The sequence below is a fragment of the Urocitellus parryii genome, chromosome X (assembly GCF_045843805.1).
Source record: "Urocitellus parryii isolate mUroPar1 chromosome X, mUroPar1.hap1, whole genome shotgun sequence".
Classification (NCBI taxonomy): Eukaryota; Metazoa; Chordata; class Mammalia; order Rodentia; family Sciuridae; genus Urocitellus; species Urocitellus parryii.
The window spans coordinates 41,363,883-41,382,744 of record NC_135547.1 but is presented as its reverse complement, the minus strand read 5'-3'; the positions used below and the strand labels follow the sequence as shown (position 1 = coordinate 41,382,744).

General features: G+C 42.8%; 1 protein-coding gene across 1 annotated transcript in view; it reads left to right on the top strand.

Moving 5' to 3' along the window:
- Positions 1 to 982: 982 nt before the first annotated feature.
- Positions 983 to 18,862, top strand: part of Frmpd3 (FERM and PDZ domain containing 3) — a 68,407-nt gene continuing 50,527 nt past the window's right edge. The window contains exons 1-3 of the mRNA XM_026402639.2: positions 983 to 1,130; positions 4,890 to 4,992; positions 7,805 to 7,850. Of these exons, the coding sequence (XP_026258424.1) occupies positions 983 to 1,130; positions 4,890 to 4,992; positions 7,805 to 7,850 (297 nt within the window). The remainder of the gene's footprint in view (positions 1,131 to 4,889; positions 4,993 to 7,804; positions 7,851 to 18,862) is intronic.

Here is an 18,862-nt window from a genome sequence, read left to right as displayed (position 1 = left end):
AGCCAAGGCTCTGGGTCACTTGGCTCTGGACCCCTCTATTCCACCCCCACCTGCCCTACTCTTTTTCTGGGCCATCATTCCCCTGGCGCCCTGTGCTCTCACAGTGCCCCAGTGCCATCACCCTCAGGGCTTTCCATATGAACACGACATTCAGGCCTATCTTACCCTGGCCCTTGGTGTAGAAGCTTTATAAAGCTCTTGTGTAATTCCTAAGCTTCAGTAACTTTTAAGTTGTGGGCATCTGGAGAACAATCTGTAATCTCTCCCAGGTGTTAGGGGAGCACTTTCTCTTCTGCCAGTTTCTCTGGGTTTCAGGTCTGTGAGCAGCCTCAGAATACAGCTCCCCATATAGCCCACAGGAGCCATTTTCCAGCTGTCCCATTAGGTGAAGTAAGTTGGCATAATGTACCATTACGTAAAGTAGTGGTCCTAAACATGAGCATACATGTTTATATATGCCACCCCGATAGTTCCTTTTTAGATATCACCTAAGAGATATTAAAGTTTCAAATGACACAAGGACTTCATGAAGATGCTCCACATTCTGGAATGACTTCACATTCTTTTCCCACTTATCTGTCTGTTTTCATTACCCATTCCCTCAAAGTTTTGATTTCCCTTAGGGAGTTAATAGCCAATTAAAATGGGTAATGCCAGTGGACTTCAGAATGACCCATTTGCACTTGGGTTCTTCTGGCATCCCAATGCCTTGAAGTTTAATCTCAGACTTCATGGCACCAGTTTCTTCTACTGGCTCCAGGCCTGAAGATAAGTGACTTCTCCTTCCTAGCTTCCTCTTTCTCCAATCGGAAATATGAGGCTGTCATCACTTCTGTTGATTTTAGAGGATGTAGGAAATTAAGCTGTGACCTCCCAGGTGCCATGGCCAGAACCCTAACCAGTGTCTCACCCAGCTGGTTCTGAGGTTTAGTTCCCTTTGCATCTTCTTTTGCTCCCATCTTCCCCTTCCCCCAGTCATGTGATGCAGGAAGAGAGCGCAAATGATATGGAATGTGAGCAACTGCCAGCAGGGACGCTGCGTCAAGTGACCATTCACCGAGACCCTATATATGGCTTTGGCTTCGTGGCCGGCAGTGAGAGGCCTGTGGTGGTTCGATCTGTGAGGCCAGGTAGGTGTCCCTCGTAGTGTCCCTCTAGCCCTAGCTCCTATCCCCCCACACCTAACTGGTCTGCCCAGAAAGCACAGTGCCCAAGTACACTGTGTTCCTAAAGAATTCATGAAGAGTAGGTAAAGACTTGCCTACCAATAACAGTGTTTAAGACTGATTAGCCCAAACCATTGAGGTAGCTTGGAGCCTTAGAGGCTGTAGTTGATTGTTTCATAGGACATGGGTCTTAATAAAGCTTCCCTTTGCATAGTACATTCAAAGAAGAGCCACAATGCCTTGGATGACAAAGTGCCATTTATTCAATTCAACAAGTATTTATAGATCACCTACTCTAAGCCCAGAAATGTGGTAGGGAAGTACAAGACACAGTTCCTGTCCACAAGAATCTAATCATCAGGCTGTGGAGACTGGTAAAAACTCATGAAATAAGCTAGGCACAGTGGTACACAACTGTAATCCCAGTGACTGTGGAGGCTGAGGCAGGAGGATTGCAAGTTTGAGGCTGACATTAGCAACTTAGTGAGACCCTGTCTCAAAACAGAAAATAAAAAGGGCTGGGAAATTATCTTGGTGGTAAAGCATCCCTGGATTCAATCTCCACTATCACAAAGGAAAAAAGAAAAATACATCAGCCACTACAGACTGGAATTAGGATAGAGACCACAGATGGGATAGGAGGAGGGAGGAGAATGAAATATCTGAATGCCACAGTGGCAACAACAATAGCTACCATTGATTAAGCATCTGCTACTATGCACTTTACATCATCTTGTTTAATCCTCACAGCCAAGCCTACAAGATAAGTGATACCTTTCCCATTGTACAAATGAGGAAACCGAGGCACAGAGGAGGAGGAATGATGTGTCCAGGGCCACTGAGCTAGGAACCAGCAGAGCCAGTGTTTGCTCCAGGGTCTATATGTTACCATGAGGGGGATACAGGGAATTGATAGGGACCATGTGGAAAGGAACAAGCAAAAGCTCCCCTAAACTGTGAATGATACAGGAAAAGGCTGAAGCACTGTTTTGTTCCAAATCTGCTATCATTGACAGAAGATAGACAGAAAGGAGCTTTATTCCTGACTTGCTGGGCCTGAGGCTTTAGATGTTTACAACAGTTTCTCGCTCAGTCAAGAGAAGCAGCCAGAGTACAAACTGGTCTTGCAGAAATTTGATGAATTTTGCAATCCTCAAAGGAAAAGAAAAAAGATTGTGTAAACCCTCTTCAACTATATGCCACAGAGAAAAAAAATCAATTCAGGAGTTAGGGGCTGACCTAAGGCTCCCAAGACAGTCCTGCTGTTTGACAGGAGAGTTTTGAATCTTTGATCAGAAATCAAATTTGTCCTCAGAAAAAAGGACCAGGTAAAACTTGGTAATGGACCACCAGGCACCCCTGCTTTAGCTTCAAAGGAGACAGAATCATAATTTGTAGGGCCAAAGAAAGCTCCTAGGCCTAGAGAGGGTTAACTGCAAAAGGTATAAGATAAAGATGCAAGAGAAGCCAGGCATGGTGACACACACCTTTAATTCCAACAGCTTGGGAGGCTGAGGCAAGAGAATCGCGAGTTCCAAGCCAGCCTCAGCAACAGTGAGGCCCTAAGCAACTCAGTGAGACCCTGTCTCTAAATAAAATACAAAAAAAAAAAAGGGCTGGGATTGTGGCTCAGTGGTCAAGTGCCCCTGAGTTCAATCCCTGGTAAACCCCCCAATCCCTAAAAAAAAAGGATGAAGGAGGAGTTGGAGGGGTGAAGAGAAGACCCCAGGAGAGAGCCACAAAAAGCCGTGCAGTAAATGGCACAGCCCTATTAGAGATTCAGGCTGAACCATGTTGCAGCATCTGCTCAGGCAGCTGCCAAGTGGTTCAGTGTTTGAGGACATAAGAAAAGACAAAGAAGGATTCTACACAGGAGCAATTGCAATTGAGTAATCCAACAAACCATTCATGAAAGGATAGTAGATTGAATGTTACCAGTGTCATCACGGGCCCAGGCCTGCAGAGGAGGAAAAATTCTATGAGGACCTCTTCTGTAGTAAGGGAGTGATAGAGAGATGGAGGAAGGGGGGAGGGAAGGAAGGAATGCAATAAGTAGAGCCTCAAATTTTTGACAGAAATAGATAAAAAGAATGAAATGAGTTGAAGAAATTGTCCCTTGAAAGGATATGATAACTACCATTCATCAAATTCTAACCAACATCAATTAACTGTTTGAAGGACTATATATTCATCATCTCATTTATCCTCCCAATATGCCTATGATGTGTAGGTACTGTTATTTTTCCATTTAGCAGAGAAGATAAGAGAAACTCAGAGACATTCACTGTCTCACCCAAGGTCATATAACTGGTGAATTAATTGCAGGTTCAGGATTCGAGGCCAGGTCTGTCTGACGGCAAAGAGTTTGCTCTTCACCACCATGCTCTCCACTCCTGTTCTGGCAGGAGACTGTATTGGCCTAGAAAGTTCAGGGCAATTGCTGTCAGAGTTGTGACTCCTGCTGGCCATGATGGCTCAGCCTTCCTCACCACATAAGGCCCAGGCTCCAGAGCCATTGAGCTGTCCTCAAGTGACATATTTGCTGTGTATGTTCATGTTTTCAGAATTTGGGCAGCACCCTTTTTTGTAGAGAAATAGAGAAGTTAGGATCTGGCGTTTTAAAGTAGACACAAATAAGAGTTGAAGCTGGTTTAAACATTAAACATTTCTTTCTGGTTTGAGTCAGGGACGATCTGACCTCTCATTCTCTGAGGCTGAAAAGCTTTTGTCCAAAAAGGTCTTTGCTGAACAGCAGAAGCAGCACAGCCTCATAGCACCCCTCTATCCCTACCCTTTCCCCTAACCAAGAAGTATATCTGTTGGGTACAGTGACACATGCCTGCAATCCCAGTGACTTGGGAGGCTGAGGTAGGAGGATGACAAGTTTGAGGCTAGTCTTAGCAAATTAACAAGACCCTATCTCAAAAATAAAAAAAAAAAAGGATGGGACTGCAGCTCACTGGTAAAGCATGCCTGGGTTAAATCCCCAGTACCATACAAAAAGTATAGCTCTCAGCTAGATCTACTTTCTTAAGCTCAGCAGTAGAGATGGGAAAGGGAGAAACCAAATAAATTTTCAGCTGTCCAAAAGTCTGTGCATCATTTTCCTCATTTATTGAACAGTAGCATCTTTCAATGTTAGAAAAGATTAAGCCTTTTAAGTCTTTCAGTCAACCCCTGTCTCCAAGCAAGTGAATACCTAAACCATTCCAAACCAGAAAGTATGAATAATATTCATGGGCTGGGGTTGTGGCTCAGTGGTAGAGCACTTGCCTAGCATGTGTGAGGCACTGGGTTCAATCCCTGGCACCATATAAAAATAAAACAAATAAAATAAAGGTATTGTGTTCATCTACAACTAAAAAATAATTTTTAAAAAGATTCAAAGAAGAAGTTTCTTCCCCCTCCTCCTGTCACCTGTAACATTGCCAGCAGTCTGAAAGTCTGTGTTCCTCTTTAGAACCAAGCCAATAAAACACTAACCTTGTCTGAGTATGAGGTCTGCGCTTGGGACCTTTTGCTACCACACCATGCCCAATCAAAGGAAGCCCACTGGATTCTCTTTCATTTTTACTCTGTCCCCTCATTTTCCATATGCAGCTGCCAAGAGCATCATTTCCTGCAGGCCTTGCAAGTATCCCTCAGGCACTGTGGCTCTTGCCCAGACTTGTGCTTTCCCAGCAGTAGCTCGAAGCTCTCACGCCTCTCTCCTCTCCTCTGCAGGAGGCCCCTCTGAGGACAAGCTCCTGGCTGGTGACCAGATTGTGGCTATTAATGAGGAGGACGTGAGTGAAGCCCCCAGGGAGAGGTTCATAGAACTCATCAGGTAACAGGGGCCTCTGGGGCCTTGGCAGGAGCTGAGTAATATTCCCCACCCCTGCCCCACCAGAGGCCTGGGTCTACCACTATCCTCCCTGGCCCTGAAAGACGAGAGTTTCCAGGCAGAGCAGCCCCAAGCCAGGGCTCCTGTCTACCCAGAACTTCAGGGCACAGCCAGTCAGGGTTACCATAAGCCTCACACACTCTGGCTTAAACTTGCTGTGATGATATGAGTAGGCACAAAGAAGAATCTCCTGCTACAGCCTCACCTCTACCCTCCCCAACTAATCTCCTCACCCATCCCACAATCACACACACACACACACACACACACACACACACACACAGAGAGAGAGAGAGAGAGAGAGAGAGAGAGAGAGAGAGAGAGAGAGAAAATCAGATCCCTTCCCAGTGGATTGAGAAATGGAATCTACTCTTGCAGATTCTGTATTCATTGTTTGTAACACCTTAATGTCCATCCTCCCCAGATAGGAGCAGGTAAGAGAGGACGGGAACATTCAGGGGACCTCCACCATCTGTAAATGGAGAGTAATAACATTGTCTTTGCCTGTCCCTCACCACTATACACATTCCACCCACATAGTGTGCAAAATCCCCTTCCCCTCACTCATACCACATGTTCATACACTTCCATAGTTTGTTGATAAGGAATGGGAGGATAGAGGTGAAGACTCTAAAGACCATGTGTTAACGTTGGCTTTGGGGATGCTGGCTATCCTCAAATGGAACCATGTCCTCAATGTATTTTTCCCCCTCCCCAACTTGTATAGTCTGGCTCCAGACCTGCCTCCATCTCCCTCAATCCTCCATCCCTGTTAATTCAGAGTATTTTCATTCTACTCATTTTTCTGAGAATTTCCAAAGCCCACTTGGTCCCAGAGCCCCTCCCTAGCTTTCAAAAGCAGACTTAGCATTCTGCATGTGGTATAGCACGCTCTTCTCAGCTCTAAAGGGGTTTGGAATGATCCATCCTGAAGTCCAGAACAAGTCTTCCTCAGCATTCTCCCTCCAATTCAACATGTGTCTGGGCCCTGATGACCTTCAGTTTGCTTCTTCTCCAAGTTCAGTTGTCTATGCATTCCCCCACTCTTCACCCTCCACCCTCCACCACCACATTGAAATGGGGTGAATTCTTTTCACCCCTTCAGGGTATACTGGAATTCTTTAAGCCTGATCTCCTGGAAGTAGACATCTCTGTACCTAGAACAAAGTAGCCTAATTTTTTTTGAGGGATTCCAGGGCTCTTTCAGGATCAAAACAGAACTTACTCTTTTGATAACTTCAGGGACTGGTGTGTCATTCATTCATTCCATGAATAATTATTCTTGAGCATCTTTTATGTGCAAGGCACCAGTCTAGGCACTAAAGAAATAGCAGCAAGTAAGAGACAAAAATCCCTGGCTCATTGGAATTTATATTCTGGTGGAGACCCACAGTTAGCAGTGAACCTGATAAATAATTGTATACTGTATTAGAATTCAATAAATGTTATTGAAGAATAGAAAGTAGATTGGGGTAAAGAGGGTTGAGAGTGCTGGACACAAATTTACACATTGGAACTTTAAGCAGCATGGCCAGTTTGGGCTTCATTGAGAAGGTGTCATTTGAAGAAAGACTTGAAGGAGGTGAAGGTGTTGGAGAAAGCAAAGAGCCAGTAGAAAGAACCTAAGGCAGGAATGTGTCTGGCCTGATTGAGGAAGGGGAGAGAGGCCAATGTGACTGGCATCAGCTAAGGAAGGGGAAGAGTTGTGGAAGATAAGTCCAGATTATAGAAAGTCTTATAAGCCATTGTAAATGAATGGGAAACACAACTTGCATTATGCCCCTTCCCTATTCAAGACAGAGGATTTTCCTTGGTTTTTTCCTTGTAACATAACTCTTCCTGGGAACTTCAAGACCTTGAGGCTGATTCATGCCTGGACTTTGCATGATGGAATATGAGAACTGTTCAGAGTCCTTAGGCAAGGGGCATAGGCATTTCTCAAATACCCAGCATCAAGGCTGTCTTAACTTCTTGAATGCCTTTATTCCCACAAACATTTGAACAAAGCCAACAAGGAAAGGAGAAGCTCCTTCAGGCAAACTATTTCCATTTATTTTAGTTCTTTTACAAGATTATGGATTCCTGGGAGAGAATTTTCATACCTCACAGGCTCTTTGATCGCTGGTATAATTCTTGTCGGAAGAGTTTCAAATTTTTCATCCTTTGAATATTTGCTATCTGCAGAGTCTTGGCTTCCATCTGTTGCTTCCTGGCTCTCATTTTTTTTTTTTTTGCTCCCTCAATTAAAACAAATCTGCTGAATATGAGTCATGATGACCAAATGACCTCCTTTGGGTTTTTCCTTTGAGTTTCTCCTCCTGCTTAAATACCAAATTGCCAATAATCATTGTACATGGTTCCCAGGACCCAGTGGCTGGATGCCCTGTGTGTTCCATAATTCAGGCCTTTAGTTTTCCTTGAGAATGTTCTACTCTACAGATAAAATTGCTCCTAAAGTTTGAGGATTTCTACAGAGAGAATGTTAGAAGAAATATAAAAAGAAGACCTGAAAAATGACAAGCCCAGAGGTAATGGTAATACCATCATCAGAGGCCTGCATGAACCAATATGGATGGTTTGTGTAAGCCTCCACAAATGATGAGAGGCAAGGAATCCATGCAGACACTCAGATTACCCCCTGTCCTAATCCATATCCTTGAATGCAACCCAGGGGAAAATTCTGGTGTTGCTTTCTATACTAGATGAATACCTAGTGCATGATACACTGCTCTCCTGTTCCCTCTTTTCTCTGTAGGAGCGCTAAGGAATTCATCGTTCTTACAGTTCTGCACACTCATCAGGTGAGTGAGCCTCTTTGCCATCTGTTCTTCTTCCTGACTGACAAGAGATGACCCCATATTAGAAAGCAACAGCATGAGAAAAGGGGGGATCAGAGATTAAGACCAACAAGGATGGTCCTAGGAGGCAAGGATGTAGGAGTAAATTTAAAGAATATTTTATAGAGATCTTGTCTACTCTAATATTGAAGGCTAAAGATTTTAAAGGGCTGTACAGGACTGTGTTCTCTCCCTTGTCCCCTGCTTTACCCACTTAAACTGCCTACTGCCTCCATTCCAAATCTACTCCTACTTCTTTTTTGCTGTGTATCATACAAATGTATCTATCCAGTGTCCAACTCTCATAAAGTCCTGGCAGATGGTGGGTGGTAGTCTTATTCATGCATATAAGTATTTACTAAGCAACCTATGACATCTAAGATACAGCACCATATGTAAGGAGTTTCATATAAAATCCTGAGAGGTACAGTTAGACAAAGAGGTTCATCTTTGTCCTGGGACAGTCACTAACTGGCTGTGAGAGCTTGGGTGGGTCAGTTCCCTTTTCTAAACCTATTTTTTCATCTGTAAATTAAGAAGTTCATAGAACAGTATTTTTTAATAAGAACACTTATTAAAAGTAAAAATCACCAGGTACAGTGGTGCACTTCTATAATCCCAGCACCTTGAGATGCTTGAGACAGGAGGCTCATGAGTTCAGAGCTAGCCTCAGCAAAAGTTAGGTGCTAAGCAACTCAGTGAGACCCTGTCTCTAAATAAAATATAAAATAGGGGGACTAGAGAGTCAAGTGCCCCTGGGTTCAATCCCTGGTACCCCAATAAAAGTAAAAATCTTTTGAGCAGGGCACAGTGGTATGTGTCTGCAGTCCCAGCTACTTGGGAAGCTGAAACAGGAGGATTTCTTGAGCCCAGGAGTTCAAGGGCAACCTGGGCAGCATGGTGAGACTCCATCTCAAAAATTAAAAAAAAAAAAAGAAATGAAGACAGAGCTGAGGGCACTTGTGTAATATGTGTGAGACCCTGGTTTCAATCCCCATCACCACCAAAAAAATAATAATTAATTACATTAAATATTAAAAGTAAATATATTTTTATTTCAGGTCTCCTCAAGTTGAATTCAGAAACCTCAGTGTCCATTACTTACCGCAATCACACTTGAATGCTCAAATCAAGTAGGTGTAAAACTTCTACAAGCAAAACACATAGCCTTTATTCCACTTCCAGCCCATCTTTCCCCAGCACTAATAGCCCAACCCCTGGAGGAGGCTATACCTGAAGTGGACCTTGAGGGAGGGGAAGGAATTCCCTGACATGGAGTAAGGAGAAGATTTTTCAGAGAGACAATATATCTATGCAAAGCCAGCAATGTAGCACAGGTGTGAGGCCTGAGCTCACACCTTAAGAGTCAGGGGGTCAAGGCTCAAATCAAGCCCAACAGTAAATGACTCACCCTGAGGCCCCCAGCCCTCTTCTGAGTCTGTGTGAACTTCACACACACACACACACACACACACACACACACACACACACTCATGTATGTGATCATATATACATATATATGCTTACACATACTCTTATATACATGCAATAGACTCACACACACGTGCTTACATATACTTTCACTTACACACTTATACATTCACATTGTTGGACACAAACCCCTCATATATATACACCCACACATACAATGCTCCCAGGCAGACAGGCCTCACTCAATTACATTCTCTGACTCTAACCAGAAGACCCCACCCTTCCTGGGTGTTATGAATAGTTCCCTTCTCACTTCATTGCATGTGTGCAGTTGCCAAATGGTCAATAGGGAGTCAGTTCCCACTCCCCACAACCTCCTGTCTTGAAAATGGCCACCAAGAGCTGGGAGCAATGGCGCACACCTGAAATCCTAGTGGCTTGGGAGGCTGAAGCAAGAGTTTCTCAAGTTCAAAGCCAGGTTCAGCACTGAGCAAGGCCCTAAACAACTCAGTGAGACCCTGTCTCTAAATAAAATATTAAAAAGGGCTAGGGCTGTGGCTCTCAGTGCCAAGTGCCCCTGGGTTAAATCCCTGGTACACCCCACTAAAGAAACAGAAAATGCCTACCAATGGTCCCCCAAAACATGCTTTTTGTATGGTTAGAATATATTAGTCTGATCAGAGACACATTATAGGGTACTCTGTAGGTTAGTCAGGTTTTCTCAAATGTCACCTCTTTGCAGAAACCTTCTTTGACTACCTTTTTTCTTTGGTATCAGGGATTGAACCCAGGGGCATTTAACCATTGAGCAATGTCCCCAGCCCTTTTTGTATTGTATTTAGAGACAGGGTCTTGCTGAACTGCTTAGGGCTTCTCTAAGTTGCTGAGACTTACTTTGAACTTGTGATCCTCCTGCCTCAGCTTCCCAATCTACTGGGCAATTTGCCCCAGTGCCCAGATTTGACTACTCTTTCTCTAAGAGAGTATCTACCGTCATTATCTCCTGATACTGCTTAACTTTTAATCATTGGTAAAATATTATAGTTTTAATTTTTTATTTGAAATAATTGTGGATTCATAGAAAGTTGCAAATCTAGTACAGACATACAATGTATCCTTTAGCCTGTTGCTCCCAGTGGTTACATCTTCTATAACTATAGTGCAATATCAACATCAGGAAAATGACATTTTTTTTCAATGTGCATATATAGTTCAATGTGAATTTTACACATGCATACACAATGTGTTTCACATGTGTAGGTTTATGAATCCACCAACACAATCAAGATATTGGGCCAGCAACAAATACATGAAAAATATTCATCATTAGGAATTAGGGAAATGTAAATCAAAACTACACTGATATTTCATCTCACACCAGCCAGAATGGCAGTCATCAAGAATACAAACAATACTAAGTGTTAGAGAAAAAGGAACAATTTTACACTGTTGGCAGAACTGAAATTAGTACAAACACTATGGAAATAACTATGGTGGTTCCTCTAAAGACTAGGCATGAAACCACCATATGACCCAGCTATACTACTCCTTGGAATTCATCCTAAAGAATTAAAGTCAGCATACTATAACGATACATGCATACCCATGCTTATAGCAGCACAGTTCACAGCCATATTATGTAACCAGCCTAGATGTCCATCAACGGATGAATAAATGAAGAAAATGTGGTACTGGGCATTGTGCTGTACATCTGTAATCCTAGCAACTCAGGAAGCTGAGACAGGAGGATTGCAAGTTTGAGGTCAGCCTCAGCCATTTAGTAAGACCCTGTCTAAAAAATCAAAAAGATAAAAAAGCTGGGGGTATAGCCCAGTGGTAGAGCACCCCTGTATTCAATCTCCAATACCAAAAAAATGATACTGAAAAAGTTTGTCACCAAAAAGGTCCCTTATGTCATTCTTTTACTGCAATATCCATTTCCCCTACTCCCTCTGAAAATCCTTGTCAACCACTTCAGCAATGTTATCATTTCAAGACTATTGCACAAATGGAATAATGTAGTATAATATCCTGTTGATGTTTGGGGATTGGCTTTTTTCACTCAGCATATGCCCTTAAGAGTCATCCAACTTGTCAATATTTTGTTCCTTTTATTGCAGTGTAATATTCCATGGTGTGACTGTACCACAGTTTGCTTATCATCCACCCATTGAAGGGCATCTAGACTATTTCTCTCTCTCTCTTTCTCTTTCTCTCTCTCTCTCTCTCTCTCTCTCTCTCTCTCTCTCTCTCTCTCTCTCCTGTTATGAATGAAGCTTCTAGAAACATTTGTGTGGGGGATGTTTTGGGGGGAGTGGTGTACTAGGGATTGAACTCAGGGGCACTCAACCACTGGGCTGCACCCCTAGCCCTATTTTGTATTTTTATTAGAGACAGGTTCTTGCTGAGGCTGGCTCTGAACTTGAGATCCTCCTGCCTTACCTCCTGAGCCACTGGGATTACAGGTGTGGACCACCACGCCCAGCCCTGTGTATGGGGTTTTTGTGAGCATAATTTTTCATTTCTCAAGAGCATGATTTCTGGTTCATATAGTAAGTGTATGTTTAGTCTATCAAGGAACTTTAAGACTAATTTACATTCCCATGAAATGTTATATTTATATGTGTATTATCTATATCCCTCATTAGAATGTGAGCTCCACAAAGGACAGGGAATTTTTTTTAACTATTATTGCTGTATCTCCTAGCACCTGAAACAGCACCTGGCACAGAGTAGCACTAATAAATATAGGTTGAAAGAATGAAGGAAAACCAGCTTCCTAAAAAAGCAACATAAACCCAAATGCCCAAACTTAGGTACAGAATAAAGAACCTAACACCCCCCATTTCCATCCAACTTTCCTATCCCAGTGCCTCCAACACTCCCTTGCACCTAGTTCTAATACTTTCACTTGTCCCATCTTGTGGCCCCTTTGCTATGACCAGACTACTTTTCTTCTCTTCCTTGTACACTTTTTAGGTCTTCTGCCCTGCAGAGTTTTGTCCTTGCACTCTTCCACATCTCTTCTAATAACATCTGTTTCCTTTAAAATCTGGCTGGATACTCAAGTTTTCCAAATGGCTTTACCTGACTACCCCGATGAGAGTTTCTCATTCATTCATTCATTCATCATGAAATAGTTGTATACCTGCTATTCTGGATAGTCTTTTATTTCTTTTCGGGGTGGGGGGGCACTGGAGACTGAAACCAAGGGTGCTTAACTCCCAGCACTTTTTGTTTTGAGACAGAGTCTCACTAAGTTGCTTAGGGCTTCACCTTAGTTGCTGAGGCTGGCTTTGAACTTGTGATCCTCCTGCCTCAACCTCTGTTCTGGACAATCTTATAGGCTGGGAATGTAGCAGTACTTGGGGCAGAGATAGTTGCTGCCCTCTCAAAAGTTTTCATTCTATTTCTTAGCCTTGTGCTTAGCCTGGGAGTATAGAAGTGAGCAAACACACACACACACACACACACACACACACACACATGCATGCATCACACACAGGTGATAGTCAAACCTTTAACAACCTGAGCTGGATTATGGTGGCACACACTCATAATCCCATCAACTCAGGAGATTGGGGCAGGAGGATTACAAGATTGAGGCCAGCCTGAACAACTTAGTGATAACCTATCTCAAAGAAAAATTTTTTGAAAAAGGACTGGGGGTGTCACTCACCACCTTTGGGGTCAATCTCCAGTACTCAAAATACATCTTTAATAACCTATACAGGAGCCAACCAATCAGAATGTAAACCAGCAAAAACAACTGGAACATAGTCTTGAAGGAATCCTAGTTGTACCAGGTTTTGATCTACATTGGTAAAGAGGTCTCAGGAGAGAGGTCAGATGGCACCCAGGAAATTAGGGCAGCATCTACTTACAACCAGTGTGAAAAAAATCTTTTAATATTTTACAACCAGTGTGGCCATTCCAGCGCATTCCAATTGAATGGCTGCCTTGCATGTGTTCATTTGATCATCATTATCAACAGATTCTGTGTTTGCAAATTTGCCTACTTGCTAAAATTTATGAGTAACCTGCAAAATCAATAATCACAGCACCTTCCTTGTCCTTTGCAGACATGCACAGAGCATGAAAATTTTGAGTTGTCCAGTGCACACAGTTCCCAGCTAAAGTCAAACAAGACAACACCCAGCCTTCTTGAGTCAGCCTTCATATGGAGATGCCCAGATGATGGAAACTGTAGGGGGCAGTGCATGATAGTGAGAAGCTCCCATTCTGGGGCCAGTTGAACAGGGTTTGGATCTCTGCTCTGGTACCTGTGTGTGAGACAGCCACAGACAAGTCACTTAATATTTGTGATCCTCATTTTCTCTTGTGAAACAAAGAAAAAAGAATCTACCAGAATAAGTTACCAGGCATGCCTGTAACACCAGCTATTCCAGAGGCTGAAATAGGAGGATTGCCAGTTTGAGGCTAGCCTGGACAACTTAGTGAAACCTTGTCTCAAAAAAAAATAATAAAGGCTAAGGTTGTGACTCAGTAGTAGAGCACTTGCTTAGCATGTGCAAGACCCTGAGTTCCATTCCCAGTACCACATACATACACACAGAATACCAGGGTGAGTTGTTTGGGGGTGGGGTAAGATTATACCCTGTATGAAATCTGGAACAACAGTTCAGTATTTACTAATTCAGTGTACACAGTCACTGTATGTGACTAACAAGACTTGACTGAGAATCTTGAATCTTCTCTCTCAAGGTATAGTGAAATTTTCTTGACAGCCCCCAACATGTTCAGTGTTATATTCCTGCATCTCAGAAAATAGTACTGTGTCCATCACAGGCATTTTGCTCCTCATGGGTTTAAGGAGACTACTGCCTCTTACTGAACTCTTGCCATAAATAAGCTTGATTACCATTTCTTCCAGAAAACAGCCTCCTGATGTATCTAGGATGTGACCTAGGAATCAATGTTTGTAATAAGATCCACAGATGATTCTGATGACCAGTAGAATTTAATAAACACTGGACTAGATAATCTCTAAGGCTTCTTCCTGCTCCTATATTCCATAACTGATAATGGTCTAATACCTACTGCTGCATGCAGTTGTAATGGTTCTTGGTCCTGGCTATTTATTAGAACCACCTGAGCAGCTCTTAAAACTATGGATACTCAGGCTCTAACCCTTACTAATTGAATCAGAATCTGAAAATGGGGCTCTTGAAAAGGTTCCCTCAAATGATTCTGATGTGAAATCTTTCATTTGACATTTTCCTTTTAACAGAGTGATTTGTACCATGGAAGATCACTGTGGGGCTATTTTCAGTGTCCTTTCCCAGGACTCCTCAACTCATACTACATAGGCACTTACTAAGCCTCTGTGTATCTACAAGTGTTCCTTAATCTTTGAGTGACCAACTGTTTCCTGTGAGTAACTGAATATTTACAAGTCTTGGTACACTTAGGCCTTGGCCCATAGTAGGTCCTCAATAAATATTTTAAAATAGATAAACAAAATACTGGGTTGTCACCTAGAATGGCTCTGGTAAAGCAGGTCCAGACAGTCCCTTCAAAGGAAATCCTAGTTTTCTGATACTGAAAACTTAGCCTATACCAAAAGAGCCTGAATCCCCAGTGCTTGGAGCCACTTGCCCAGGGGGAAATACAAAATAATGGAAACCACAACAGAAGAACTGGTTTTGCACAGAGCTGCTTGAGGTATAGTGTTTTTGACAGATGGTAGGTACTCAAACCATATTTGCTGAATTAATGAACTAATTTATTATTAATCTTAGCTATCAATTAATATATTTTATGTTGTGCTTACTGTGTGCTTAGTAATAGGGGGAGAAATGCTAATATAAAATATAATCTCTTCTTGTACAATCTGATGGGCGAGATAAGCTATATCAGTGTGGATTAATAGGGATACTGCAAGAAATCCAGGGAGGAGAATGGAGGGATTGGGGAAGGATTTAAGACCAAGTTAGAACCTGAACTAAGTTTTTAAAGAGAAATGGCATTTAGCTGGTCAAAAGGGACACTGGGAGCCAAGTGTGGTGATGCACATCTGTAATCCCAGAGACTTGGAGCTTCAGCAATTTAGTGAAATTTTGCCTCAAAAATAATAATAATAAAAATAAAAGTACTGGCCCAGGGTTCAATCCCCAGTACTGCAAAGGGTGGGGGTGGGGTGCTATGAAAGATAAGGAGGGGAGGGGAACAGCATGAAGTGAATCCAGAAATGGGAATAAACCCACTGTGTGCACAAAACTGTAGGCAGAACCACCAAATGCAACAGAAGGTGATATTGGAGATAGGTGAAGGAGGAGGTTAGAGTGAAGTGTAGCTTATGGGAGGCCTTGGAAGTCGGGTTCATCGCCAGACAGTCCTGAGTGAAGGAAGAAAGGTTGTCTGGTACCCTCATCAATGGCCTGGTGAAACCATGACCGCCCTCCATTATCCTAGATGCCCACAATGGTTGCTATGGGAATTGATTGTAAGTAGGCTCAGATGTCAAAGACAATGAGCCAGCAAAAAGGCAAAATCAGAAAACCATCAAAGCTTCATGCAGGAACCTGAGTGCCAGCCATTTACAGTAATCAAAGTGGGGCTGTGGACCAACCTCTCCCAATCCCCCCTACCTTCCCTATCCTCTGGTAACCACCATTTAGCTCTCTACTCCTTGAGATTAACTTTTTTAAATTTCACAGTTAGATAAGAGGAATATATTCTGCTGTTCTGTTCCACAGTAGGGTGACTGTAGTTAATAATAATGTATAGTTCAAAAGAGCTAGAAGAGATTATCTTAAATGCTCTCATCACAAAGAAACGATAAAAGTTTGAGGTGGATTTGCTGATTCCCCTGATTTAATCATTATACAATGTATATATTATGGTTAGGATGTGAGGTATCCCCCAAAAGCTCATGCATCAAACAATGCAAGAAGGCTCAGAGGAGAAAGGTTGGGTTGTATGAGTCTTAACCCAATCACTGAATTAATCCTCTGATGGGGATTAACTGAAGTGGTAGGGTGTGGCTGGAGGAGGTAGGAATTAGGGCATGGCTTTGGGGTATATATTTGTATCTTGCAAGTGGAGACTCTCTGCTTCTTGATCACCATGCTGTGAGCTGCTTCCCTCCGCCACACTCTCTCACCATGATGCTTAGCCTCACCTCAAGCCCCAAGGAATGGAGACTGCTGTCTATGGATTGAGACCTCTGAAACTGTGAGCCCCTAAATAAACCTGTGCTGGTTGGATCCTTCAGTCACAGCAGTAAATAGCTGACTAAAACAAAACATGTTAAAACATCAAATTGTACCCCATAAATATGTACAATTATTATGTATTAATAAAAATAAAACTTTAAGAAAGTGGGTTCCTATCTTGCATGAAAAGGTTTGACCATATACCTGACTTTGGCCAAGATATGAATGATCACAGCTCTGAAATCTGTACTAATAGAGCCACCAAATTAAAAAAAAATGGTCAAAGAATCACCAGCTGCTAAATTCATCCCTGAGGGAGAGGCAGGCTCTCTCTCCAATTCCTTATTCCACCTAGCTGCTGGCTTCATATTTGCTTCAAGGGGCTTGCAGTGGCCCCAGAGGTACTTAGCAATTCTACTCCTGTGTTTCAAGCCAAAATTCATTTTAGCCAGAAAGGGTGCCTGTTGCAAAATGAGACTCCCAGCTGCTTGGAGGAAAATAGGGTCAGTGAAGAGCTCAGATGTCCCAGCTTTAAGACACTCAATTAATCTGTGCTTAATGGGTTAGGACATCTTCACCAATATAGATTCCTGGGCCCCACTCTCTCAGGGATTCTGCCTTTTTAAGTCTGATTTGGGCCTAGGCTTCTGTATTTTAACAAACACTCCCCAGTGATTTGATTCTTTGGGCAAGTTTTAGAAGCAGTGGATTAGCACATTACTAATAAGTTAGTGCAGGGGTCAGCAACTTTTCATAAAGGGACATATGGTAAATATTTTTGACTTTTCAGACCAATGGAGGTAACCCCAAAGCAACCTCAGTCAATATATAAGTGAAGGTCACAGCCTGCCGTGTTCCAATTACAGCTTTCTTTACAAAAACAGATAATTGGGCAAGTTTTGGCCCATGCAGTCCAGCCATTTGCTGGGACCTGAAGTGTTTGTCACCCTTCCCTGATATCTCATTTGCATTTTGACCTGGGCTTTCCCAATTCTCAATATTTTAATTCAAAAGAGTGATCCTAGTATTAAGAATTTCAGGCCCCACAACTGAGCTTTGACGATGCTTCAGGACAGGGAGACCTTTGAGAGCTGCCTTATGTCCCCCAGTAAGACAGGCCCCACCTGTGTGTCTAAGCATAAGGCTAGACATGACTCCGTGACATCTAGCAGAGACCGGCTGGCAATGTGTGAGTCACCATTAGCAATCGAGGCTGAAGACTGAGAATATGATGGTGTCTTAGAGACCAACAAGACAAGGGTCAATGAGGAATGAGGCATAAACAAGCTAAAAATAGCTCTGAAACAGACACCAGAAATGATTATAATCCCTGAAAATATTGGCAATTCCACTTCCTCCTTTGTGGTTTTGCTCCTGTAAATATCTGAATCTATCACTTTATAGTGATTGAAACAAAACATCTCCAGGACAGAATTTAATTTAGGATTTGGGGGAGGATGAACAAAAATGCTGTTCCCCTCCACTGTGGGGAAATACATAAAAGGATACCAGTTGGAGTTCTTCATCTGTTCGAAATCATTAAATCAGACCAAGGTGCAACCAGAATCAGTGGATGAAAGATAAGGAATAGACTTCCAGCTTCAGCCTGCTGTGGGGAGACAATCACTAATCCAAGGTTCAAGAACTCCGGGTTCTAATTTCAGCTCTGCTCTTCAATTATTTTGGTACTTTGGATGAACCATACCTTCTTCCTAGGCCTCTGTTTCACATATAAAAATGAAGGGTAGGGTGCTGGGGTTGTAGCTCAGTAGTAGAGTGCTTGCCTCTACCACTGAAGGTGAAGCCCTGGGTTTGATCCTCAGCACCACATATAAATAAATAAATAAAATAAAGCCATTGTGTCCATCTACAACTAAAAAAAAATTAGATGAAGAGTGTACTGCACAACCCATTTAGGTCTCTAGAGATGCCTTGCTCCACACTATGCCATGGAGCCATCTGATGGCAGATGATCACAGAGAAGCGAGAGGGTGGCTGTCAGGTACAACAAAGATTCCACCCACCAATTGTCTGTGGCACCTTGGTGGGAAGTCGGGTGACTGTGGAGATGGAGTCAAACAGCACTGGTTAAGCAGAACTACAGATATTTCTGTCTTGCCCCTTCCCTTTACTTCTGCATCAGCCTGCAGCCCCCACCCTGGATTTGAGCACCTGGCTGTGCAACACACAAAGGCATTTATTGACTCCATGAACAATCGATACTGTAATCACTCTCTACAACCATCTCCAGCCCTGGATTTCATTGCGCTATATCGTCAGCTGCCAACAAATTGCCTCCATGGCTCAGGATAAGTCTAAGGTTCCTTTAGCTCAGCAGTTCTCAGTCTTAGCTGCACCTTGACATCA